The 22274-nt window shown below is 40.2% G+C and overlaps 1 protein-coding gene across 1 annotated transcript in view; it reads left to right on the top strand.

The window, feature by feature from the left end:
• The window catches only part of LOC130360996 (uncharacterized), a 51370-nt gene extending 29318 nt beyond the window's left edge, over positions 1 to 22052 (top strand). Inside the window, 2 exon segments of the mRNA XM_056563552.1 lie at positions 3495 to 3529; positions 20421 to 22052. Of these exon segments, the coding sequence (XP_056419527.1) occupies positions 3495 to 3529; positions 20421 to 22052 (1667 nt within the window).
• The last annotated feature ends 222 nt before the right edge of the window (positions 22053 to 22274 follow it).

Raw genomic sequence — 22274 nt, forward strand, 5'->3', positions numbered from 1 at the left:
TCCTTAACCCTTTAATGATGCAGGGTATTTTCCGTTTTTGCATGTTCATTTTTTCCTCATCACCTTCCAAAAATCATAACGCTTTCAATTTTGCACCTAAAAATCCATATTATGGCTTATTTTTTGCAGAAAAAAAAATTATTGTGCGACAAAACTGAAGAAAATATGCCATTTTGGGGGCTTCCGTTTCTACGCAGTGCATCCGGTAAAAATTCCACCTTATCTTTATTCTGTAGGTCCTTACGGTTAAAATGATACCCTACTTATGTGGGTTTGATTTTGTCTTACTTCAGGAAAAAATCATGAATACATGCAGGAAAATGTATACGTTTAAAAATTTCCTCTTCTGACCCCTATAACTTTTTTATTTTTCCACATATGGGGAAGTATGAGGGCTCATTTTTTGCGCCGTTTTTATTGGTATCATTTTTGTTTTGATCGGACTTTTTGATCGCTTTTTATTCACTTTTTTATGGTATAAAAAGTGACAAAAAATAAGCTATTTTGGACTTTTGAATTTTCTTACGTGTACGCTATAGACCGCGCGGTTTAATTACTATTATATTTTAATAGTTTGGACATTTACACATGCGGCGATACAATATATGTTTATTTTTTTTTACACAGTTTTTTTTATTGGGAAAAGTGGGGTGATTCTGACTTTTATTATGGAAGGGGTTAAATGATTTTTATTAACACTTTTTTTTTGCAGTGTTATAGCTCCCATAGGGGCTATAGCACTGCACACACTGATCTTCTACCCTGATCAGTGCCCGGCAATAACCGGGCATAGATCAGTGTTATCGCCACTCGACTGCTCCTGCCTGGATCTCAGGCACGGAGCAGTCATTCGGCGATTGGACAGCGAGGAGGCAGGTAGGGATCCTCCAGCTGTTCAGCAAGCTGTTCGGGACACCGCGATTTCATCACGGCGGTCCCAAACAGCTCCACTGAGTTAACCGACACAGTTTACTTTCACTTTAGACACGGCGATCAACTTTGATCGGTGATGTCCGGTATTAGCTGCGGTCCCTGGCCATTGATAGTTCTATCGCGGGAGCCCGCTCATGACGTATGCAAGATAATGAAAGTCAAATGATGCGCTTCACCTCTCACCTATCCCAGTAGTGTTCACAGCCCCGGAGATAGCAGGTCAGTGAGGCTCCGCTTACCGCTGGTCCTAGAGTTGTCTGCACAACTCACACAGGATTGTGCTGTGATGAGCCAACAGGTCGCTGTTCCGGCCGGAGATTCGTGCAGAAATCGTTCTGCCGGCGGCTGTACTGATGAAAACTTCTTGTGAAGCGGACACAGGTGATTAAGCGGGAATGAGTAGTTGCGATATCCTCGTGTATCCACGTATGAAGTGGTTTGATTGACAGGGCACTGACAATCAATATAGCCAATACCAAAGCAGCAGTATATGATTATAGATGTATTCAGGTATAGGCTGGACGTGTTTCAAGACCTCCGTAGTTCTTTTCTTCAGCAGCTCATTCAGTACCTCATTCAGTAAAACTAAATACTATTTTTATTATTTTATTGTATGTAGCCGAAGGGTGGTCACAATGGCCCTGTGACAAACCCAAGGGAATTTTACTATATATTTTTACTATAATAAATATCTGGCTTTAATTTGAGAAGCAAATATTTTGTATTTTATACTATATTCCTCTCCTTATTTACTTGTATGGTACATAACAATATTATTTTATTGAAATAGATATAATATCAAAAATTAAGATGTTGTCTACTACACAGAGTATCCTAGATTTATTATTGTACAATTTAGAATAGCTAAATTCATTTCAGTTTAGTTATGTTCTTTAAGTAAAACCTGATGCCTGTTTGCCCCATAAAATATTGCGAGATGTACATGCAGAGTTGATATCTCTATCATCAGGGACATAAGAACAGGAGGTGTAGGGGATGTAATGGCACCCGAGACCTAGGTCATGAAGAGCCCCATTGATTGCTCTGTAATTTTCAGTCTTTACTATCTCTTTACTCTGTGAAATAACCCTTTCATGTGACTTTACAGTTTCATTATTTATGGTTATGGTAGTAGCGAACTGGTCTTAAAAGTGATTGCCCGCTCTGCCTATCATCCAGTGATTGACAGAGCAAGCCGTCACTCCCGAGACCAGTTCTCAGAGAGTTGGGACCAGAGCACTTCAAAGTAAGAGACAGGCCCTGTTTTGGAGATCCAACATCTGGGATCCCCCGCGATTATACACTATGCTCCATGTGTACACATAAGCATATCATAGTATTCTTTTGGCCTTTTGTCGAGACAGTATGCCAAGTATGAAGTAGCATAGTAGACAAGGTTAGTTCTTTATACAGTAAAATAAAAGGTATGTTTTTTTTGCATATGTAGTGTGCTATTTCACATCCACAGATCAATGTTGTACATGGGGAGCTTTTCCTAGCATATGTGGCTGTCTCGATCACACCCTATCGGTCCAGCCAAGACACTAGAGAGTGTCGATTGTGCAGGGGTTAAAGCCACCAGACCTCTGGGTATTCACTACTAGTTCCAGCAAGTCACCAAATGAACCCTTTGATAAACGTGTTTCAAAAATAAACAAATGACATAGGGGTACAAAAATATATAAAAGAGTTCAGCAAGACAAATTCAGAAAACAAAAAGAAAGTCCTTACAGCATAATGGTATAGCAGTCCTTGTGAATGAGAGTCCAGCTGCATCTTAGGATGTCTTGTCAGCTTTTGCCACAGGCTTGAACAAAGGTTTGTCCAGCATCTCAGTTTTATAGTGGCTTTTTAAGAGGGAAAAGGGGATTTATCTGACCCCACAAGATGGTCCCTTATCTTAGTTTGTTTTATGATGGCCAAAGTGCCTGACTTCAAAGGAGGTATAACTAACACAGACAGGCAGAAATAAATCTAATAAATCTAATCAAACCAATAAAACTGGAATACACAAAAACAAATACACAGTCTGAATGAACCCTCACCCATGACTTAGATTATACATTATACACAAATACAATTATAATAAACATGTATGATTCCATAATCAGGCCTTGGGCCTGACAGTGGCATATACATAAATCATTTACATGATCTGGGCACCCCATAATAGTATGGTATCTGAATTACTAAATTTTTCCCCCCCTGATTTATAAATATTTAACTTAATTTGAAAACAAAACTGTTTTTCCTGTGAGAACTGGGAGTTTCATTAAGTGTACGGGAATTGGAGGATAAGATTGGAAAAGGCAACTCATCAGTTTCTGGTTTGTGGAATCTTACTGCAAAACAGTAGGGTAATACAAAGATAAAGCTCGTGGAGAATGCCTCTGCTTAGTCTATTTGGATTCCAAGTTCAGTGGTTGTTTTGTACACAGAATACGGAAACAGAATTTCTAAAGTTATCACTTCACCCGGTATAAAACTGCTTGTTCAGATCCTGTCATAGATGTTTTTAACAAGTTTTAGTCTTTAAGCTTACTCATTGCCTGAGTGATCAGCAAATCATTTGGATAATACGAAAAGCACCACAATGGTATGACCTTTTCCATTTTCTTTCATGAATCAGTGTTTCCTTATTATAATTTGAGAAATAGATTTTACTATCTGTATTTTGTGTTACTTTGCAGATAACTATGAATGTACTGAGGTTCATGCAGCATGAACTATTGCTTGAATAGATTTTTTTATGATCCTTTAGGACATGTTGGTATTGGATGGTTGATATTGCGTGGCTGATATGGCATAGCACTTCTAAAGAGGAAAGAGTTGATAACCAGTCACCCCCTAGTGACTCAGATAATATTGCCCTTTGAGAAATACTAGTACATAAAGCTTATATGGACACTATGGTAAATACAATAATCACCTCAGCATAAACATTTATGACAGTCAGGCAAAAGATATGCTATAGCTGTTGTGTGGTATAGCAATAAACACTAGGAAGGGAGGGAATAGGATGCAGATGAGTATTCTATCAACAAATGACCCTTACCAACAATATATGGTAATGTTAGATAGATTACCAATAATACCATGGGCTACTAATTGCTTGGTGAAGTGAACAACTAATAATAATATGAGAAAAAGCACCACATAAAAGGTAGTTGATTCACGACTGATATATTAACCGGGGCTGAGACCAGAAGCATACAGTGCATAGATAGTGATAAAAAATATTGGCCAGAAGGCCTAGATAAGAAAGATGTAATATGATAGTAATAATGATAGTAAGAATGGATTAAGCCCATTAGATGAAAAATAATCCAAATGGATAATAAGTTAAGGCAAGACAAAATGGCACATAAAAGCGATGGTGACAAAAACGTTGATGAATGAAAAGATGCTACTGAACTAAAACTGAAAAATAGAACTAAATAAAGGCACCAAATGATAATGTTTTTTTCAAACCAGTTGGTGCTACAGTGAGTAGCAGGTTAATACATTTGGTCTCCTTTTGTAGGAGCAATTGGTCTGTATCTCCACCTCTGATGTCTTTTTGTAAGAATTCAATCACTTGGAAGGTAATTTATAGAGGACTATCTGGGTGATGACTATGCATGTTAGTGGGGATGGGTTTTTCACGTTTATGCTTGATATCACCCACATGTTCTAAAACACGTCACCTTAGCTCTCTCTTGGTCTTGCCCATGTAGTATGAAGGACAAGGGCAAGATGCCAGGTAAACCACCATGTTGGTTTTGCAAGTAGCATAATTAAGACATTTGTAAATCTCGTCTCTGTCTGACCCTTGGAAATCTTTAGATACCTTAATATATTGAAGAGCTTTACAAGCTCCGCATCTATATGTTCCGGTGATCTTATGATCTAGCCACGTGCAAGATGTTGTAGGAGGTACGAAATGGCTGTGTACCAAGTAATCACTTACGTTCTTCCCTCTTTTGTTTGTAATTATAGATCTTTCCTCCACTAGTGAGCCCACAGTTGGTTCAGTTTGTAAGATTGACCAATGGTTCGAGATGATACCGCGAACATCTTCTGATGTGGCATCATAGGTTGCGATAATCCAAGTAGGAGTTAGATGTTCTGTCTCCTTAGGTTTAGGTTGTAGGAGAGCTTTCCTGTTAAGAGTTACCGCTAGAGATGGGTGAACCGAAGCTGACGAACCCGAATTAGTTACGAATTTCATGAAATATTTGATTTGCAACGAATGCGAATATTGCCGCAAATCTCTTCATTAAACTCCATTTAACAGCGTTCCAGGCTAAAGGAGACCTAAAATGGCAGATCCACGTGTCATGGGAGGGCGGGAAAGTACGGCGGGAAGTGAGGTAGGCAGGATGACCCTGAATCACATGCGAGATGCAGATTATCAGCATTCATTGACCCCTGTGATGTCACAGCCCTATATAATCGTCAACCATCTTGCTTCTTCTCATTTCATGCCATATACACTGCAGAGATAGGATGGACTGTTTGTCTATGTGTGTTACACAGACACGCTGAATTGCTTATACCACAGCGTTCCACTGCCAACTGCTAATCACATCAGCATTGTGGACAGAGAGAAGTGCAGTGCTTTGCTTGTTCTGACTGAGAAGGATTTTTATGGCATAAACCCCCTATTCACTTTATTGAGCATTTCCTCAGAGAGGGGCAGATAGAATTTTGTTGCCTCATACATATCAACAAGCTGCCTGAACTTTATGAACCCCCTTATCACAGGAGGCAGGAAAGATTTTTCAGCGCAATTCTGTGCATTTTTTCCACAAGAAATCATCTGCTGCTTATAATTGTGTGTAGACGGTATAAAAATAAGTTCACACCATTCTTAATAACACTCTGTGACAGAGTGCAATTTAGGGTTTAATCCCCCCTTTTTTTTGTGGTGCTGCACTGTTGTGTCCTGCTGCTGTGCAAAAATAAATTTTTTCAGCGGACTGTAGTCCATTTGTCTGCCCTCATAAGTGCATAGCACATACCTACATCAAAGCAGCCTACTATTTTGTATCTGTAACAAGTCTAGATACAGGGGAAGTCCTGGCAAAAGTAATCACCAGCTGGTCTTTTACAAAAATACAGAGTTTTTTTGGCATATTGTTGCGCATTTTTTTGCCCTCATACGTGCATTCCACATACGTACATCTAATAAGTGTACAATTTTGTACTTGTTAATCTGTCAAGGGCCTTCATACTGTGAAAGTACAAGCAACAGTACTCACCGGCTGCTTTTTTTTACAAAAATACAGAGTTTTTTTTACGTATTGTTGCGCATTTTTCTGCCCTCATCAGTGCATACCGCATATGTACATCTAATTAGTGTACCATTTTGTACCTGTTAATCTGTGAAAGGCCTACATACTGTGAAAGTCCAAGCAACAGTACTCACCGGCTGTTGTTTTACAAAAGTACTTAGTTTTTTTTGTGTATTGTTGCACATTTTTTTGCCCTCATATGTGCATACCACATGCGTACATCTAATAAGTGTACCATTTTGTACCTGTTAATCTGTCAAGGGCATACATACTGTGAGAGTCCAAGCTACAGTACTCACCGGCTGGTGTTTTACAAAGATACAGAGTTTTTTGTGGTATTGTTGCACATTTTTTTGCCCTCATCAGTGCATACCGCATACATACATCTAATTAGTGTACCATTTTGTACCTGTTAATCTGTGAAAGGCCTACATACTGTGAAAGTCCAAGCAACAGTACTCACCGGCTGGTGTTTTACAAAAATAAAAAAAAATTTGCGTATTGTTGCGCATTTTTCTGCCCTCATCAGTGCACACCGCATACGTACATCTAATTAGTGTACCATTTTGTACCTATTAGTCTGTGAAAGGCCTACATACTGTGAAAGTCCAAGCAACAGTACTTACCGGCTGTTGTTTTAGAAGAATACAGAGGTTTTTTTTGCGTATTGTTGCGCATTTTTTTGCCCTCATACGTGCATACAACATACGTACATCTAATGAGTGTATCATTTTGTACCTGTTAATCTGTCAAGGGCCTACATACTGTGAAAGTCCAAGCAACAGTACTCACCGGCTGGTGTTTTACAAAAAGACAGAGTTTTTGGCGTATTGTTGGGCATTTGTTTGCCCTCATAAGTGCATACCACATACGTACATCTAATAAGTGTACCATTTTGTACCTGTTAATCTGTCAAGGGCCTACATACTGTGAAAGTCCAAGCAACAGTACTCAACGGCTGGTGTTTTACTAAAATACTGAGTTTTTTTGCGTATTGTTGCGCATTTTTCTGCCCTCATAAGTGCATACAGCATACGTACATCTAATTAGTGTACCATTTTGTACCTGTTAATCTGTGAAAGGTCTACATACTGTGAAAGTCCATGCAACAGTACTCACCGGCTGTTGTTTTACAAAAATACATATTTTTTTGGCGTATTGTTGCGCATTTTTCTGCCCTCATCAGTGCATACCGCATACGTACATCTAATTAGTGTACCATTTTGTACCTATTAGTCTGTGAAAGGCCTACATACTGTGAAAGTCCAAGCAACAGTACTCACCGGCTGTTGTTTTACATACAGAGTTTATTTTGCGTATTGTTGTTCATTTGTTTGCCCTCATACGTGCATACAACATACATACATCTAATAAGTCTACCATTTTGTACCTGTTAATCTGTCAAGGGCCTACATACTGTGAAAGTCCAAGCAACAGTACTCACTGGCTGGTGTTTTACAAAAAGACAGAGTTTTTGGCGTATTGTTGCACATTTTTCTGCCCTCATCAGTGCATACGTACATCTAATTAGTGTACCATTTTGTACCTGTCAATCTGTAATAGGCCTACATACTGTGAAAGTCCAAGCAACAGTACTTACCGGCTGTTGTTTTACAAAAATACAGATTTTTTTTTTGCATATTGTTGCGCATTTTTTGTCCTCATACGTGCATACCACATACGTACATCTAATAAGTTTATCATTTTGTACCTGTTAATCTGTCAAGGGCCTACATACTGTGAAAATCCAAGCAAAATTACTCACCAGCTGATGTTCTAAAAAAATACTGAGTTTTTAGGCTGAGGCCCTTTGAGGAAGCCACATTATTTGTAAGTCACCTGGATTACGGGATGAATGACGTAATTCCACTCCTACATTGCCTACAACAAATGATTGAAACGATGGCTGGTCACGGCAATGGAGACATTGCGCCTACATCTCACGGCTACATGAGCCCTGTGGGGGCTGAACTGGAAGAGGAGGATGAGGAGCACAGTGGAGCACAGTTTAGGTTGGATGAGATGGGCGGTGTTTCTAGTCATTGGACAGGAGAGGAGGAGCATGATCAGCTAGAGGAGCTTGAGGGTTATTATGAGGAAGGCGAGACAGAGGACCCAGACACACCGTGGCAGTATGCAGTGGAGATGGAGGCAGGGAGTTCCTCCGAGTCACTGGTGCAAATGGAACGATGCATGCTCAGTTGCTTGCGTAGTGACCCCCGAATTGTCAAAATTCATCAGCAGGATGACTTCTGGCTCTCCACCTTATTGGACCCTCGCTACCGTCACAGAATGGGGGCCTTTTTTACACCCACTGAGAGGGAGGACAAACTGAACTACTACAGAGAGATCCTACGTAGTCAGTTGGCCGATGCCTATCGGCGACATGGTCCATCCACTCGCAGGTCTGACTCGGGGGGCCCTCTGCGCTCACCTTCCACTGCCATGGCTGCTGGGGAGGGGTGGCAGGAGCAGTAGCAGCTCCATTATCAACAGCCTAAATCTACAGTCGGTGATGAGTACCTTTCTTCACCCGCATAGTGAAGCAACTCATCAGCAGGTAAATATGGAGCAGGACCTGAACCAGCAGGTGGTGGCATACCTTGACATGGCCATGCCAACAAACCTTGAAGATCTGCTGGACTTCTGGGCAGCCAAACTTGATTTATGGCAGCAACTAGCAGAGTTTGCCCTGGAAAAGTTGTCCTGCCAGGCCAGTAGTGTGCCATCAGAGCGGGTGTTTAGTGCGGCTGGGGCCATAGTCACCCCAAGGTGAACTCGTCTGTCCACGAAAAATGTGGAGAGACTGACCTTTGTGAAGATGAATCAGGCATGGATCAGCCAGGATTTCCACCCACCAATGCCAGATGCCTCAGAGTAGATTGACCATGCTGCTACACCAACACTTCACAATTATGGTTATGAAACCCTCTTGGGTTATCAATTAGGGTTATGAAACCCCCTTGGGTACTGTGAATGCCTGCTCCTGACCGATCCTGTGTCTTTCAGGAACTACTTGCCTCACTGATGCTTCTGGCCTTGGGCCTTTGATTTTTGGATGTTTGCACTAGCTACATACATGCTTAATTGAAATTTCAAAATTGATCGTGCAATGTACGGGATTCTGAAAGCCTCTTGGGTACTGCTGATGCCTGCTCCTGACTGTGTGTTGGCACTACTTGGCTTAATAATGCTTCTGGGCTTGGGCCTTAAATTTTTGGATGTTTAGCACTAGCTAAATACATGCTTGATAGAAATTTCAACATTGATATTTCAATGTAAGGGGTTATGAAACCCTCTTAGGTACTTCGGATGCCTGCTCCTGACTGCTCCTGTGTCTTTCAGGAACTACTTGGCTTACTGATGCTTACTGGATGTTTTGCACTAGCTTACATACATGCTTAATTGAGATTTCAACATTGATCTTTCAAGCATAGGGGTTAGGAAATCCTCTTGTGTTCTGCTGATGCCTTTTCCTGACTGTGTGTTTCAGGAATTACTTGGCTTACTGATGCTTCTGGGCTTGGGCCTTACATTTTTGGATGGTAGCACTACCTAACATGCATCTTCAATAGACATTTCAACATTCACCTTTTACTTTTAGGGGTTGTGAACCCCTCTTGTGTACTCATGCTGCTTCCTGCTCCACTCTGTCAGCCTGTTGGTCCTGTGACCATGTTCAAATCCACCTCCTCATCCTCCACCATGTCCTCAGCCTCCTCTGCCCGGACAAGTCTCAGACTCTCAGTGGCCCTTCAGCATACCATGTGTACAGGGCATGGCGGTGTCACACTGTTCTTCGCATGGTTTGCCTTGGCAAAAGTGTTGGAAACAAGGGCTGGTCAGGGCAATGGAGACATTGCGCCTACATCTCACGACCACATGAGCCCTGTGGGGGCTTGCTAGATTTGGCCCTTTGTACCCCCACGCCAGGGTCCGGGAAACTAAAACTTAGGAGTTAAAAGTGCAATTTCAGAGTCATTAAATTAAATTTCAAATTCTTAAATTTAAATTAAAAAAAATATTGATTTCAATGGTCTCCTCATGCTTCAGTCAACTCCAGGCTGTGTCATTCAGGCAATATATGGTTTACTGATACCGTTGCTGGGCCTGGGTCTGGGAATAAAAATGTTGTTATGGTAGGTAGCACTAGCTATCCAAAATCTTCATTTAAAATATCAACACAACATTCTTGTGTTTTTTTTTTTTTTTTTGGGGGGGGGGGGGGGGGGGGGGGGGGGATTGTGAAGCCCTGGAGTCTCCTCATGCTTCAGCCAACTCCAGGCTGTGTCATTTAGCCACTATATGGTCTCTTCATGCTGCCAATACCTCCAGGATGTGTCATTCAGCCACTATATGGTCTCCTCATGCTGCCAACGCCTCCACGCTGTGTCATTCAGCCACTATATGATCTCCTCATGCTGCCACCACCTCCACGTTGTGTCATTCAGCCACTATATGGTCTCCTTATGCTTCAGCCTCATCCAAGCTGTGTCATTCAGCCACTATATTGTCTCCTCATGCTGCCAACACCTCCACGCTGTGTCATTCAGCCACTGTATGGTCTCCTCATGCTGCCAAAACCTCCACGCTGTGTCATTTAGCCACTATATGGTCTCCTCATGCTGCCAACACATCCACGCTGTGTCATTCAGCCACTATATGGTCTCCTCATGCTGTCAAAACCTTTACGCTGTGTCATTCAGCCACTATATGGTCTCCTCATGCCGTCAAAACCTCCACGCTGTTTCATTCAACCACTATATGGTCTCCTCATACTGATGCCACCTCCAGGCTCTGTCATTGTCCCACTCTGCGGCAGTGATTCTAAAAGCGATGCCGGTAATCTGCATGTTATTCTGAATAACAGTATTATTTCACTAACCCAGCATACTCCATATGCATGTTAGAACACATCAAAGTGTTCTATACCCCTATTGAGGCTCTCTGTAGGCCAGAAATAGCCATTTTTAATATAGTTTTGCTGCAAATAAATTCGGATCGAAACACATTTTTGGGGAAAATTCGGGGAATCGGCCGATTCGAATTTTTGAAAAGTTCGCTCATCTCTAGGTACCACATGTTGATAAGCTTGTTTTAACACTTTGTCTGGGTAACCTCTTGTTTTAAACCGATTACTTAGGACTTTTGCTTCATAGTGGAATGTTGTATCTGACGAACAGTTTTGTCGCAAACGTAAATATGGGTGGTGACTTTCCCAGGATAACAAATTATTTCCAGCTGTCAATTTCCTATATATTTGTGTGTCTATACCTCCCAAGTCCTTTTTCTGTAAGAGGACATCCAGAAACACCAATGAATCACGGTGCATTTCATAAGTAAAAGTAAGGCCAAGATCGTTCTTGTTTAAAGCCACCATCAATTTCTCAAATTTACATTTGGCACCTGACCAGATGACGGCAACGTCATCTATATAGCGGCCCCAATATTGGATAAACTGGTGAAAATGTGAATATGATTCTCCGAAAATGATCAACTCCTCCCACTAGCCCAGGAGCAAGTTGGCACAAGTGGGCGCCACAGGACTGCCCATGGCACGTTAGATACTACTACCTGGCTCGACGAGGCAAAAGACGTCTTCTCAGACAAAGAATTCATTCAGACAAATTGGACAATACCTTCCCTCAATTCTACATTCAGGGAACTTAAAGGGGTTATCCAGCATAAGGTGATTTTAGTACATACCTGGTAGACAGTAATGGACATGCTTAGGAAGGATCTGCGCTTGTCTTGGTCTAAATGGCTATGCTGTGAGATTACCATAACACTGTGGCTAGCTTTCTGTGAACTTGAATTTCCTGTTTTCAGTTTTCTTGTTTGCCTACAAATCCCATGATACCATTTTCCTCCTTCCAACACATCAGCTACCCCACCCATTGAAACATAAATGAGCTGCAGACCTGTGGTCTTCAATCAGGATGCCTACAGCTGTTGCATTAGTTGCAGATTGATCCCTCCACCCATTGAAGCAGACAGGCTCCCTGTCATCAGCTGACTAGTGAGTCAGGTCTCGACAGCATTGCAAGCTGGGAAAAATTCAGAGACAGCAGTCATTTTGTATGCTGTTAAAAATAAATACTGGGGTGAAAATCACATAAGAATTGTGAGAAAACCATCACACACAGGTAAATACACTATATTATGAACTACACTAACTTTACAGCCCCTGTAGCATAGTCAAAAAAAAAAAAAAATCCCGGAATACCCCTTTAACCTAAGGTACAGTATAAAGAGCAAGTAAAATCATGGTGGGAAGTTAAATCCTTGGAAAACTACCTGGCCAATAAGATACTCCCCAAAGGACTGTGGATTGGCATAGTACCGGCAACCAGACCTCGCACCCCCTCTCTGATGTTAAAGTGGGAGAAAGAAGCAGCATCCAGCTCATTACGCTTCATGCAACGCCTCCTGGATGAGGAAAAAAATACTCTGGAGGTCAACACAAAAAAATTACAGGAGTGTATTAATACCGCAATTAGCCTAAAACAAGAACCTGATTTTGTGAAAAAGGAGACAGAATTACAGAATAATGTTGAAAATGTTAAATATCTATTAAAGGAAAGAAAGCATAAACAATTTGTACGGGACCTTCCAGCTGGGGACAGGGACTGTATAGACACATTTGTTGACATTGCCTGTCATGAGATTGAGTCTTTACTCTCTAACTTTACAGTCTCTACTTATAACCTGACATATCGTGAACGCCAGGCTCTGAAGAATTTGGAATCAGATAGAAGTACTGTCATAAAGCCCTCCGATAAGGGGGGCACTTTAGTGCTTCTTAATCACACTGACTATGTAAAGATGTGCCTAAACATTCTTGGGGAAAAAACAACTTACCGTGTTCTGGAGAGGGACCCTACCACTACCTTTCAAAAAGAACTAAATACGCTTCTGCAACAGGCTTTAAAAGATTGTCTGATAGACAAAAAATAGTACTCTTTTCTTTATCCCGCCATGCCATATAATGGCCTCACCCCTTTGAAGTTTAGGCCAATTGTGTCTGGTGTTGGCAATTTAACCCAAAATGCAGGAATATATTGAGATCAAATACTTCGCCCTTTTGTACTTAGTTTACCTTGTATCTGAGAGATACAATGGATCTATTAGTGAAAATAGAAGATCTCAAACTTGACCAGGAATGCTGGTTAGGTTCAATAGACATGGAGGCACTTTACAGCTCCATTCCCCATGAGGTTGGGATGACTGCAGTAGCCCACTACCTTCGGAGTAGAGGTATACATTCATATTGTCACTTTTACATTTCATCCTCATCCACAATTACTTTACCTTCAACTCCCGCACCTACCACCAGCTCAGGGGAACTGCCATGGGAAGTCCTGTAGCGCCCATTTATGCCAATTTGCTCCTCGGCTGGTGGGAGGAGTTGATCATTTTCGGGGAATCATATTCACATTTTCACCAGTTTATCCAATATTGGGGCCGCTATATAGATTACGTTGCAGTCATCTGGTCAGGACCCGAATGTGAAGTTAAGAAATTGATGGTGGCCTTAAATAAGAACGATATTGGCCTTACTTTCACTTATGAAATGCACCGCATTTCATTGGTGTTTCTGGATGTCCTCTAACAGATATATTTCTCAGGAGGTATAGACACACAAATATATAGGAAACCGACAGATGGAAATAATTTGTTATCCTGGGAAAGACACCACCCATACCCCTTGAGGAAAGGAATCCCTAAAGGACAATATTTATGTTTGTGATGAAACTATTCGTCAGATACAACATTCCACCATGAAGGAAAAGTCCTACGTAAAAGGTTTAAATCAAGGGGTTACCCAGACAAAGTTTTAAAACAAGCTTATCAACATGTGGTACCTCTTAACAGGACAGCTCTCCTACAACCTAAACCTAAGGAGAAAGAACAACAATTAACTCCTACTTGGATTATCGCAACCTATGATGCTGCATCAGAAGATGTTCGCAGTATCATCTCGAAGCATTGGTCAATCTTACCAACTGATCCAACACTGGACTCACTAGTGGAGGAAAGATCTATAATTACATACAAAAGAGGGAAGAACTTAAGTGATTACTTGGTACACAGCCATTCTGTACCCCCTACACCAACTAGTACGTGGCTAGATCTTAAGATCACCGGAACATATAGATGTGGAGCTTGTAAAGCTTGTCAATATACAGTGGGGATCAAAAGTTTGGGCACCCCATGTAAAACTTTGTATTAATGTGCATAAAGAAGCCAAGGAAAGATGGAAATATCTCCAAAAGGCATCAAATTACAGATTAGACATTCTTATAATATGTCAACAAAAGTTAGATTTTATTTCCATCATTTACACTTTAAAAATAACAGAAAACAAAAAAATGGCATCTGCAAAAGTTTGGCCACCCTGCAGAGTTAATACCTTGTATTGCCCCCTTTGGCAAGTATCACAGCTTGTAAACGCTTTTTGTAGCCAGCCAAGAGTCTTTCAATTCTTGTTTGAGGTATCTTTGCCCATTCTTCCTTACAAAAGTCTACCAGTTCTTTGAGATTTCTGGGCTGTCTGTCACGCACTGCTCTTTTAAGGTCTATCCATAAATTTTCAATTATGTTTAGGTCAGGAGATTGTGAAGGCCATGGTGAAACCTTCAGTTTATGCCTCTTGATGTAATCCCCCGTGGATTTCGAGGTGTGTTTAGGATCATTGTCCATTTGTAGAAGCCATCCTTTCTTTAACTTCAGCTTTTTCTCAGATGGCATCAAGTTAGCATCCAAAATTTGCTGAAATTTTATTGAATCCATTTTTCTTTCTACTCGTGAGATGTTCCCTGTGCCACTGGCTGCAATACAACCCCAAAGCATGATTGATCCACCCCCATGCTTTACAGTTGGACAGAGGTTCTTTTCATTAACTTTCTGTTCCCCTTTTTCTCCAAACGTACCTTTGGTCATTCCAGCCAAAAAGTTCAATTATAACCTTATCGGTCCACAGAACTTGTTTCCAAAATGCATCAGGCTTGTCTATATGTTCATTTGCAAAGTTCAAACGCTGATTTTTGTGGAAAGACGTAGAAGAGGTTTTCTTCTGATGACTCTTCCATGAAGACCATATTTTTACAAGTATCTCCTTATAGTGGAATAGTGTACCACAACTCCAGTGTCTGCCAGATCTTTCTGGAGGGATTGTGCAGTCAAACATGGATTTTGAATTGTTTTTCTCACAATCCTGCGAGCTGTTTTATCTGATATTTTTCTTGGTCTGCTAGATCTTGCTTTAACTTCCACTGTTCCTGATGACTGCCATTTCATTTGTTGACATATTATAAGACTGTCTAATCTGCAATTTGATGCCTTTTGGAGATTTTTCCATCTTTCCTTGGCTTCTTTATGCACATTAATACAAATTTTTACCTGGGGTGCCCAAACTTTTGATCCCCACTGTATTAAGGTATCTAAAGATTTCCAAGTGTCAGAAAGACTCCTTGACAAAGCCGGTCACGGTGAAACGCGTTGGAGGTGATTGCAGGGACGTGGAACCTATCTTCTTTTTACATGTGGGGTCAAGTATTTACATTCTGACACCTTTACTTTTAGCACCTTATTTTTTGTTCTCTTGCACTGCTTTTTTGCTTTTTTACATCTATTGTATACACGTATATTTCTGTGTTGCACATTGCACTTTATGCATACTTATTTCTAAGGTTAAATACACTTTTTATGCTTTAAACAGAGTGTCACATTGCACGTATTTTTTAGCAAAAGGTGCTTTTATGATCCATTGGTGATCAGTTGACCCCGACATTTACGCTTTTCTTTTTTACATCCTTTTTTACATCCTTCTCCCGTCCCTGCTATCCTTTGCATTTTTTAAGTTCATTTATTTACATATATATATATATATATATATATATAGAATATATATTTTTTTAAATAATTATACACATTATCAAATTGCGCTAATGATTACTATTTTTATGTATGTTATATAGCTATATATTATTACCAATCTTTTTTGCTTGTGTATGACATATGCATTTTTTTTAAAATAAAATCATATTTATCAAACTTGATGGCTATTGATTTATCAGATTAATATATTTCTTATTCATTTTATCATATACATCTTTTACTTTTGGTGGGTTTACCCTATACGCTGTAGTGGCGTATTTATAGGTTTTTTAGTGGTTGTTTTGGGTTTTCCCCAATTTTATTTAGACCACAGTATATAGGACTTTTTTAGGTTGTTAAGTGTCAGAAAGAGACAACATTTACAAATTCCTTAATTATGCTAATTGCAAAACCAACATGGTGGTTTACCTGGCATCTTGCCCTTGTCCTTTAAGCTACGTGGGCAAGACCAAGAGAGAGCTAAGGTGACGTGTTTTAGAACATGTGGGTGATATCAAGCATAAACTTGAAAAACCCATCCCCACTCACATGCAAAGTCATCACCCAGATAATCCTCTATAAATTACCTTCCAAGTGATTGAAGTCTTACAAAAAGACACAGACCAACTGCTCCTACAAAAGGAGACAAATTGGATTTACCGGCTACGTATTGTAGCACCAACTGGTTTGAACGAAACATTATCATTTTGTGCCTTTATTTAGCTCTTTTTTCTTGTTTTAGTTCAGTAGCATCTTTTCATTCAGCAACATTTTTGTCACCATCGCTTTTATGTGCCATTTTGTCTTGCCTTAACTTATTATCTATTTGGATTATTTTTCAACTAATGAACTTAATCCATTATTACTATCATTACTATCATATTACATCTTTCTTATCTAGGCCTTCTGGACAATATTTTTTATCACTATCCATGCACTGTATGCTTCTGGTCTCAGCACTGGTTAATATATCAGTCGTGTATCAACTACCTTTTATGTGTTGCTTTTTCTCATCTTATTATTTGTTATTCCCTTCACCAAGCAATTTGTAGCCCATGGTATTATTAGTAGGGTTAACCTAGTTTAATTTCCACCCTAATATAAATCATATGTGCCTGTATTGCTAAATAGTAGTAGTTCCACTTTTCCTCTCTGACACCACCTTTAACCAGTTATTGCCACTTTAGTCTGTGGGTGAGGGTACAGCATTGGACAGAGGCAATGAGAGGACAGGGACTGCTCCCGTGCCATGCCAACTTAGGGTTGTGTCTGAGGAACCCATCGACTATTGACTGGGGGTGTTAGATGTCACTTGTGAGGAAGTGGGTGACCGTGTTAACCAATCGATGACAGCAGATGGGTTGCTAGTCGAGAAACGACCGCTGGCTGATACCGGGAGCTCAGGCCTATCGCTACGATTCCTGCTGCCACTCGCCCCAAGTCTGCTTTGACCTCTGCCTGATGGATTTAGGCCTCTGCCACTCCTATGTGCACGTCCTGGCACTTCTCTGCCTGATATACTAGAGTGCATATATGAGAGGAGTACAATATGCTCCACTGCGCTTAAAACAGCATTTGTGTACAACACTATCAGGTGTGTACTTTTTGCTGGCCTTTCACAGTATCTAGTCCCTTAAGACGTTAACAGGAACAAAATAGTACAGCACTTAGATGTACATATGTGGTATGCACTTATGAGGGGAGGGCAATGCGCGCCAGTATGCTTAAAACAATATTTGTGTACAACACCAGCAGTACACACTAGTGCTGCAGCACACAGTCGCTGTGTACTACACCCATAATTGCACACTCTCAATCTCACTCCCTTCCCTATCAGTGCTTCTAGGCTTGATGTGGGCTTGAGGTGAATCACTGCTGTAAAAAAGCTTTTCTGTGGAACACACTGCTCTCTGTCCCTCTCTGTAATAAAACGCTGATGTGACTGGTGTAACATCCGCGCTCTGGCCAGACACGCTGGCTGTGAGCGCTCTGTCATGTCCCCGCTGCCGGCGGGGCTGGGATTCGCATCACAGGACGCACCCGCATGCGAATCCCAGCCTGTCACTCACCTCACTGTTCTCGCAGCGCCGGTGCGCATGCCACCGCCTCCTAGGGCGCACGCCGTAGCTCTCACTCTTAAAAGGGCCAGTGCTCATTTACTCAAGTGTCTACACCTGCACTCTGGTCCTTAACTATCAGCTCTTCCCTTGGTACCCTGCCGGATCTTTGGTAGTCTATTGCCATAGTGAAAGTTCTGTGTCTCTGTTACTGTGTACCTGTTCCCTGCTACCTTCCTACCCTGCACTTGTGTTCTTGCCCTGACCTGCCATCTTGCCACATCCTGCCAGTCTCCTTCTGTGCCACACCACCTCCCAGCTACCTTTGTGGACGAGTTGTGCCAGGGGTAGTGACCTGGGTGCCGCCTGCCGCAACAAGACTGTCCCGCTTTGCACGGGCTCTGGTGAAAACCAGTGTCACCTTAGACTCTACTCCCTGGCACGGCTCACGTCATCATCCACACAGGCCCAGAGGATCCACCACCTACCGTGACCATAACAACTGGGAGGTGAATCGCTGTTGGAAAAATGCTTTTCTGTGCAACACACAGTGCTGTCTGTCCCTCTCTCCCTCTCTGCAATAAATGGCTGAAATGACTGGCTGCAAGATGACTACAGATTATATATGGTTGTGACATCACAGAGGTGACTGGCTGCTGATAGGCTGCACGTGATTCAGGGTCATCCTGCCTAACCTTGTTCCCACCTTCCCAGGATTCCTTACCCCATTGGAGCATGAGAATATGTTAAATTGGTGGTCTATCTAACATTACCATATTTTGTTTTAGACCCTACATTTATCCTTTCCCCTATCCATACTTATTGTTAGTGAGGGTAAGGGTTAGAATAGGCAGGGTCATTTGCTGATAGAATACTCACCTGTATCCTATTCCCTCCCTTCCTAGTGTTTATTGCTATACCACATGACAGCTATAGCATATCTTTTGCCTGACTGTCAAAAATGTTTATGCTGAGGTGATTATTATTTTTACCATAGTGCACAACTTATTTTTTGTATTTTGTCCTATATTTTAAAATGAAGCTAATAAAAGATATTTTTTATTTTATTATTTGAGCCTTATTGGTATAGTCCATATAAGCTTTATGATATGGTATAGAGCTGAATACTCTGCAATGAAAAAAGAAAGGTGCAGCACTAGCAAAACATTCAAACCTATAGATAGATAATTTATATAGAGTATTAAATATGTTTCTTTATGGAGACTTCACACAAATCACTTTTTATGCTTGAAAAACTTAAGTACGCATGGAAAATCAACAGTGACTAGCAGGTCTCCAGTCTCCTTTAGTCCCATTGAGAATTATGGGGGTGTGATATTTGGGTAAATTGCTTTCACGCCTAAATTTTGAGCGTAGTAAAGCTACACGATAGTTATTGCAGACTTAAAATATTTGAATGCAGGAAACAACAAACACATAGGATGTTTTACCTACACTTTTCATATAATAAGGCCTTAAAACGTCCATAAAATGGACTAAAAGCCTTATGGTGAACTGCTTTCAATTTGAAAAGGGGTGGAAAATTTTGTCTGAAATTCAGACACAAACACATGGCAGTAACAAATAAATGATAAGAGGACTAGAGTTAATTTTGGTCTTCTTTAACTACTTACATAGAAACATAGAAAAAACATAGAAACATATGTTGGCAGATAATAACCATTCAGCCCATCTAGTCTGCCCAATATTTTGAATACTATGAATAGTCCCTGGCCCTATCTTATATGAAGGATAGCCTAATGTCTATCCCATACATGCATAAACGTCTTCACTACCAGTTAGGGGCTATTCAATCCATCCACTACTCTCTTAATAAAGTAATACTTACTGATAATACTTTAAAATCTTAAATAAATTTGTTACTGCACTTATATAATGTACTTTCTTTTTTGCATTTTGTATTTATAAGTGCAGAGAAAACTGCATTATGGATGCATGTATTACTTGTACAGGTACCTGAAGCAAGACCTATGATTTGAAGAATCATGGACTAATATATATGGGTGCAGTTCATTGTACTTTCATTAGCAGAATAATGTGCAGTGAATGCTTTGGATAGTCAATAAGCCTTTCTTCATACTTAGGTACAAGCAGAAAAATGATGTTTACCCCAGGTGAGGCAAAGCTTATCTTTTGTATGACACCACACTTATGCCTGCATTCATGGAAATGAGATAAGTGCATGAATTAGGCATTGCTGGATGCATGGCTATCTTATAGGTTAAAAAAACATTGTATATGTTTATTTTTTCAGGTAATGAATATGCTGGTAAGAACCATTATCATCTGTGAATTCATTCTTACCAGCTCATGGCTTGCACACAGCTGTCCTACAGTGTGTAACTGTTTTAATGGAGTCCAAGTTTTCTGTTCCAGTTACCAAATGATAAATATTCCAAATGACATTCCAGTCAACGTCACTGACCTCATGTTTTTGGATACATCAATATCTCTTTTGAACAATGCATCCTTCACACGTTACAATGGCTTAAAAAAATTACTCTTTGTCAAGAATAATATAGGATCCGTCCATCAGAATGCATTTCATGGACTCTCACACCTCACCAACTTGGAGGTTTCAGCCAATCCATTGTCTGTGATAGAGCCTGGAACATTTGATGAACTAACCGAACTTCAAAACCTCATTCTAACATACAATTCAATTACAACTCTCCCATGTGATCTCTTCAAATACACAACAAAATTAGAAGTGCTTGCTTTACACGGAAACAACATCTTACAATTCTGCCCCAAATTATTTAGTCATCTGAAGAAACTTCATGAGCTGAACATTGGTTCTAATGAAATTAAGAAACTATACGTTGAGTCTTTTAACCAATTGCAAAATCTAAGGATTCTGAAACTAAACAACAACAACATAACACAAATACCCCCAGGAAGCTTTGACAATCTAAGCAACCTTACTGAGCTATCCCTGGATGGAAACAAGTTAAGTAGGATATTTAAGTTCACCTTTGAAAAAATGACATCTTTGAAAAAGCTCAGTCTTGTTAAGAACTCTCTTAAGGAATTCAATTCTAATATTTTTTCAACACTTTATAATCTTAAATGGCTTTCTATAGAAGGAAACCAAATAACTACTCTGCCTGTTGGGGTTTTTGATGGACTGGAAAACTTAGTTAATCTGCTGCTGGGTGAAAATCAACTGCAGACCATCCCAAAAGGTATTTTTTCAAAGTTAAACAATTTGGAAACATTAGGTTTGTCTTATAATGAAATTGAAAGCTTGGAAGACGACGCTTTTGAAGGACTCGAGTCCCTCACACACCTTTATCTTGACAACAATTGTCTAAAAGTTATTCAGGGAAATATTTTCAAAAATATGACCAGGCTATTAGTTATTAGTCTTCATCACAACCGACTAAGAGTGCTCCCCGAAGGTATATTTGATCCCATACTTAACCTGGTATCACTAATTCTGCATAATAATCAATGGTGGTGTGACTGTTCTTTTTCTCATTTACTAAACTGGATCAAAGACAACAGAGATATTACTCACATTTCGGAAATTATTTGTGAAGGACCAGAACACCTCAATGGAAAATCAATGAATCTCTTAAAAAATCGGCAGCTGAATTGCCCTGCAACTGAAAAAGTTTTACATAACCCGTCATTTAGGATACAAGAAGCAGTCCTCACAAATGGTCTTGAAGATAAGGAGAGCATCAACCATGGTAGCTGCAAGAGCTATTCAACTATTAATGGAAGAATCATTATTGATTGTAGCCTTATGGTCTGTTCAGGCATTAATGTCAATATTTCTACAATGGATGAATCCAATACAACATTAATCAGTCACAGATACATTAAAAGTGGTTCTCAATGTGAAACCACAAACCTAATGTTTACAATCACAGCAACATGATCTACTGAATATGATCGCTATTAAAGGGGTACTCCACTGGAAAACTTTTTTTTTTTTTTTTAATAACTGGTGATATAAAGTTAAACAGATTTGTAAATTATTTTTATTAAAATATATTAATCCTTCCAGTACTTATCTGCTGCTATATGATCCACAGGAAGTTCTTTTCTTTTTGAATTTCTTTTCTGTCTGACCACAGGGCTCTCTGTTGAAACCTCTGTC

This window comes from Hyla sarda, chromosome 3 (genome assembly GCF_029499605.1).
Source record: "Hyla sarda isolate aHylSar1 chromosome 3, aHylSar1.hap1, whole genome shotgun sequence".
Lineage (NCBI taxonomy): Eukaryota > Metazoa > Chordata > Amphibia > Anura > Hylidae > Hyla > Hyla sarda.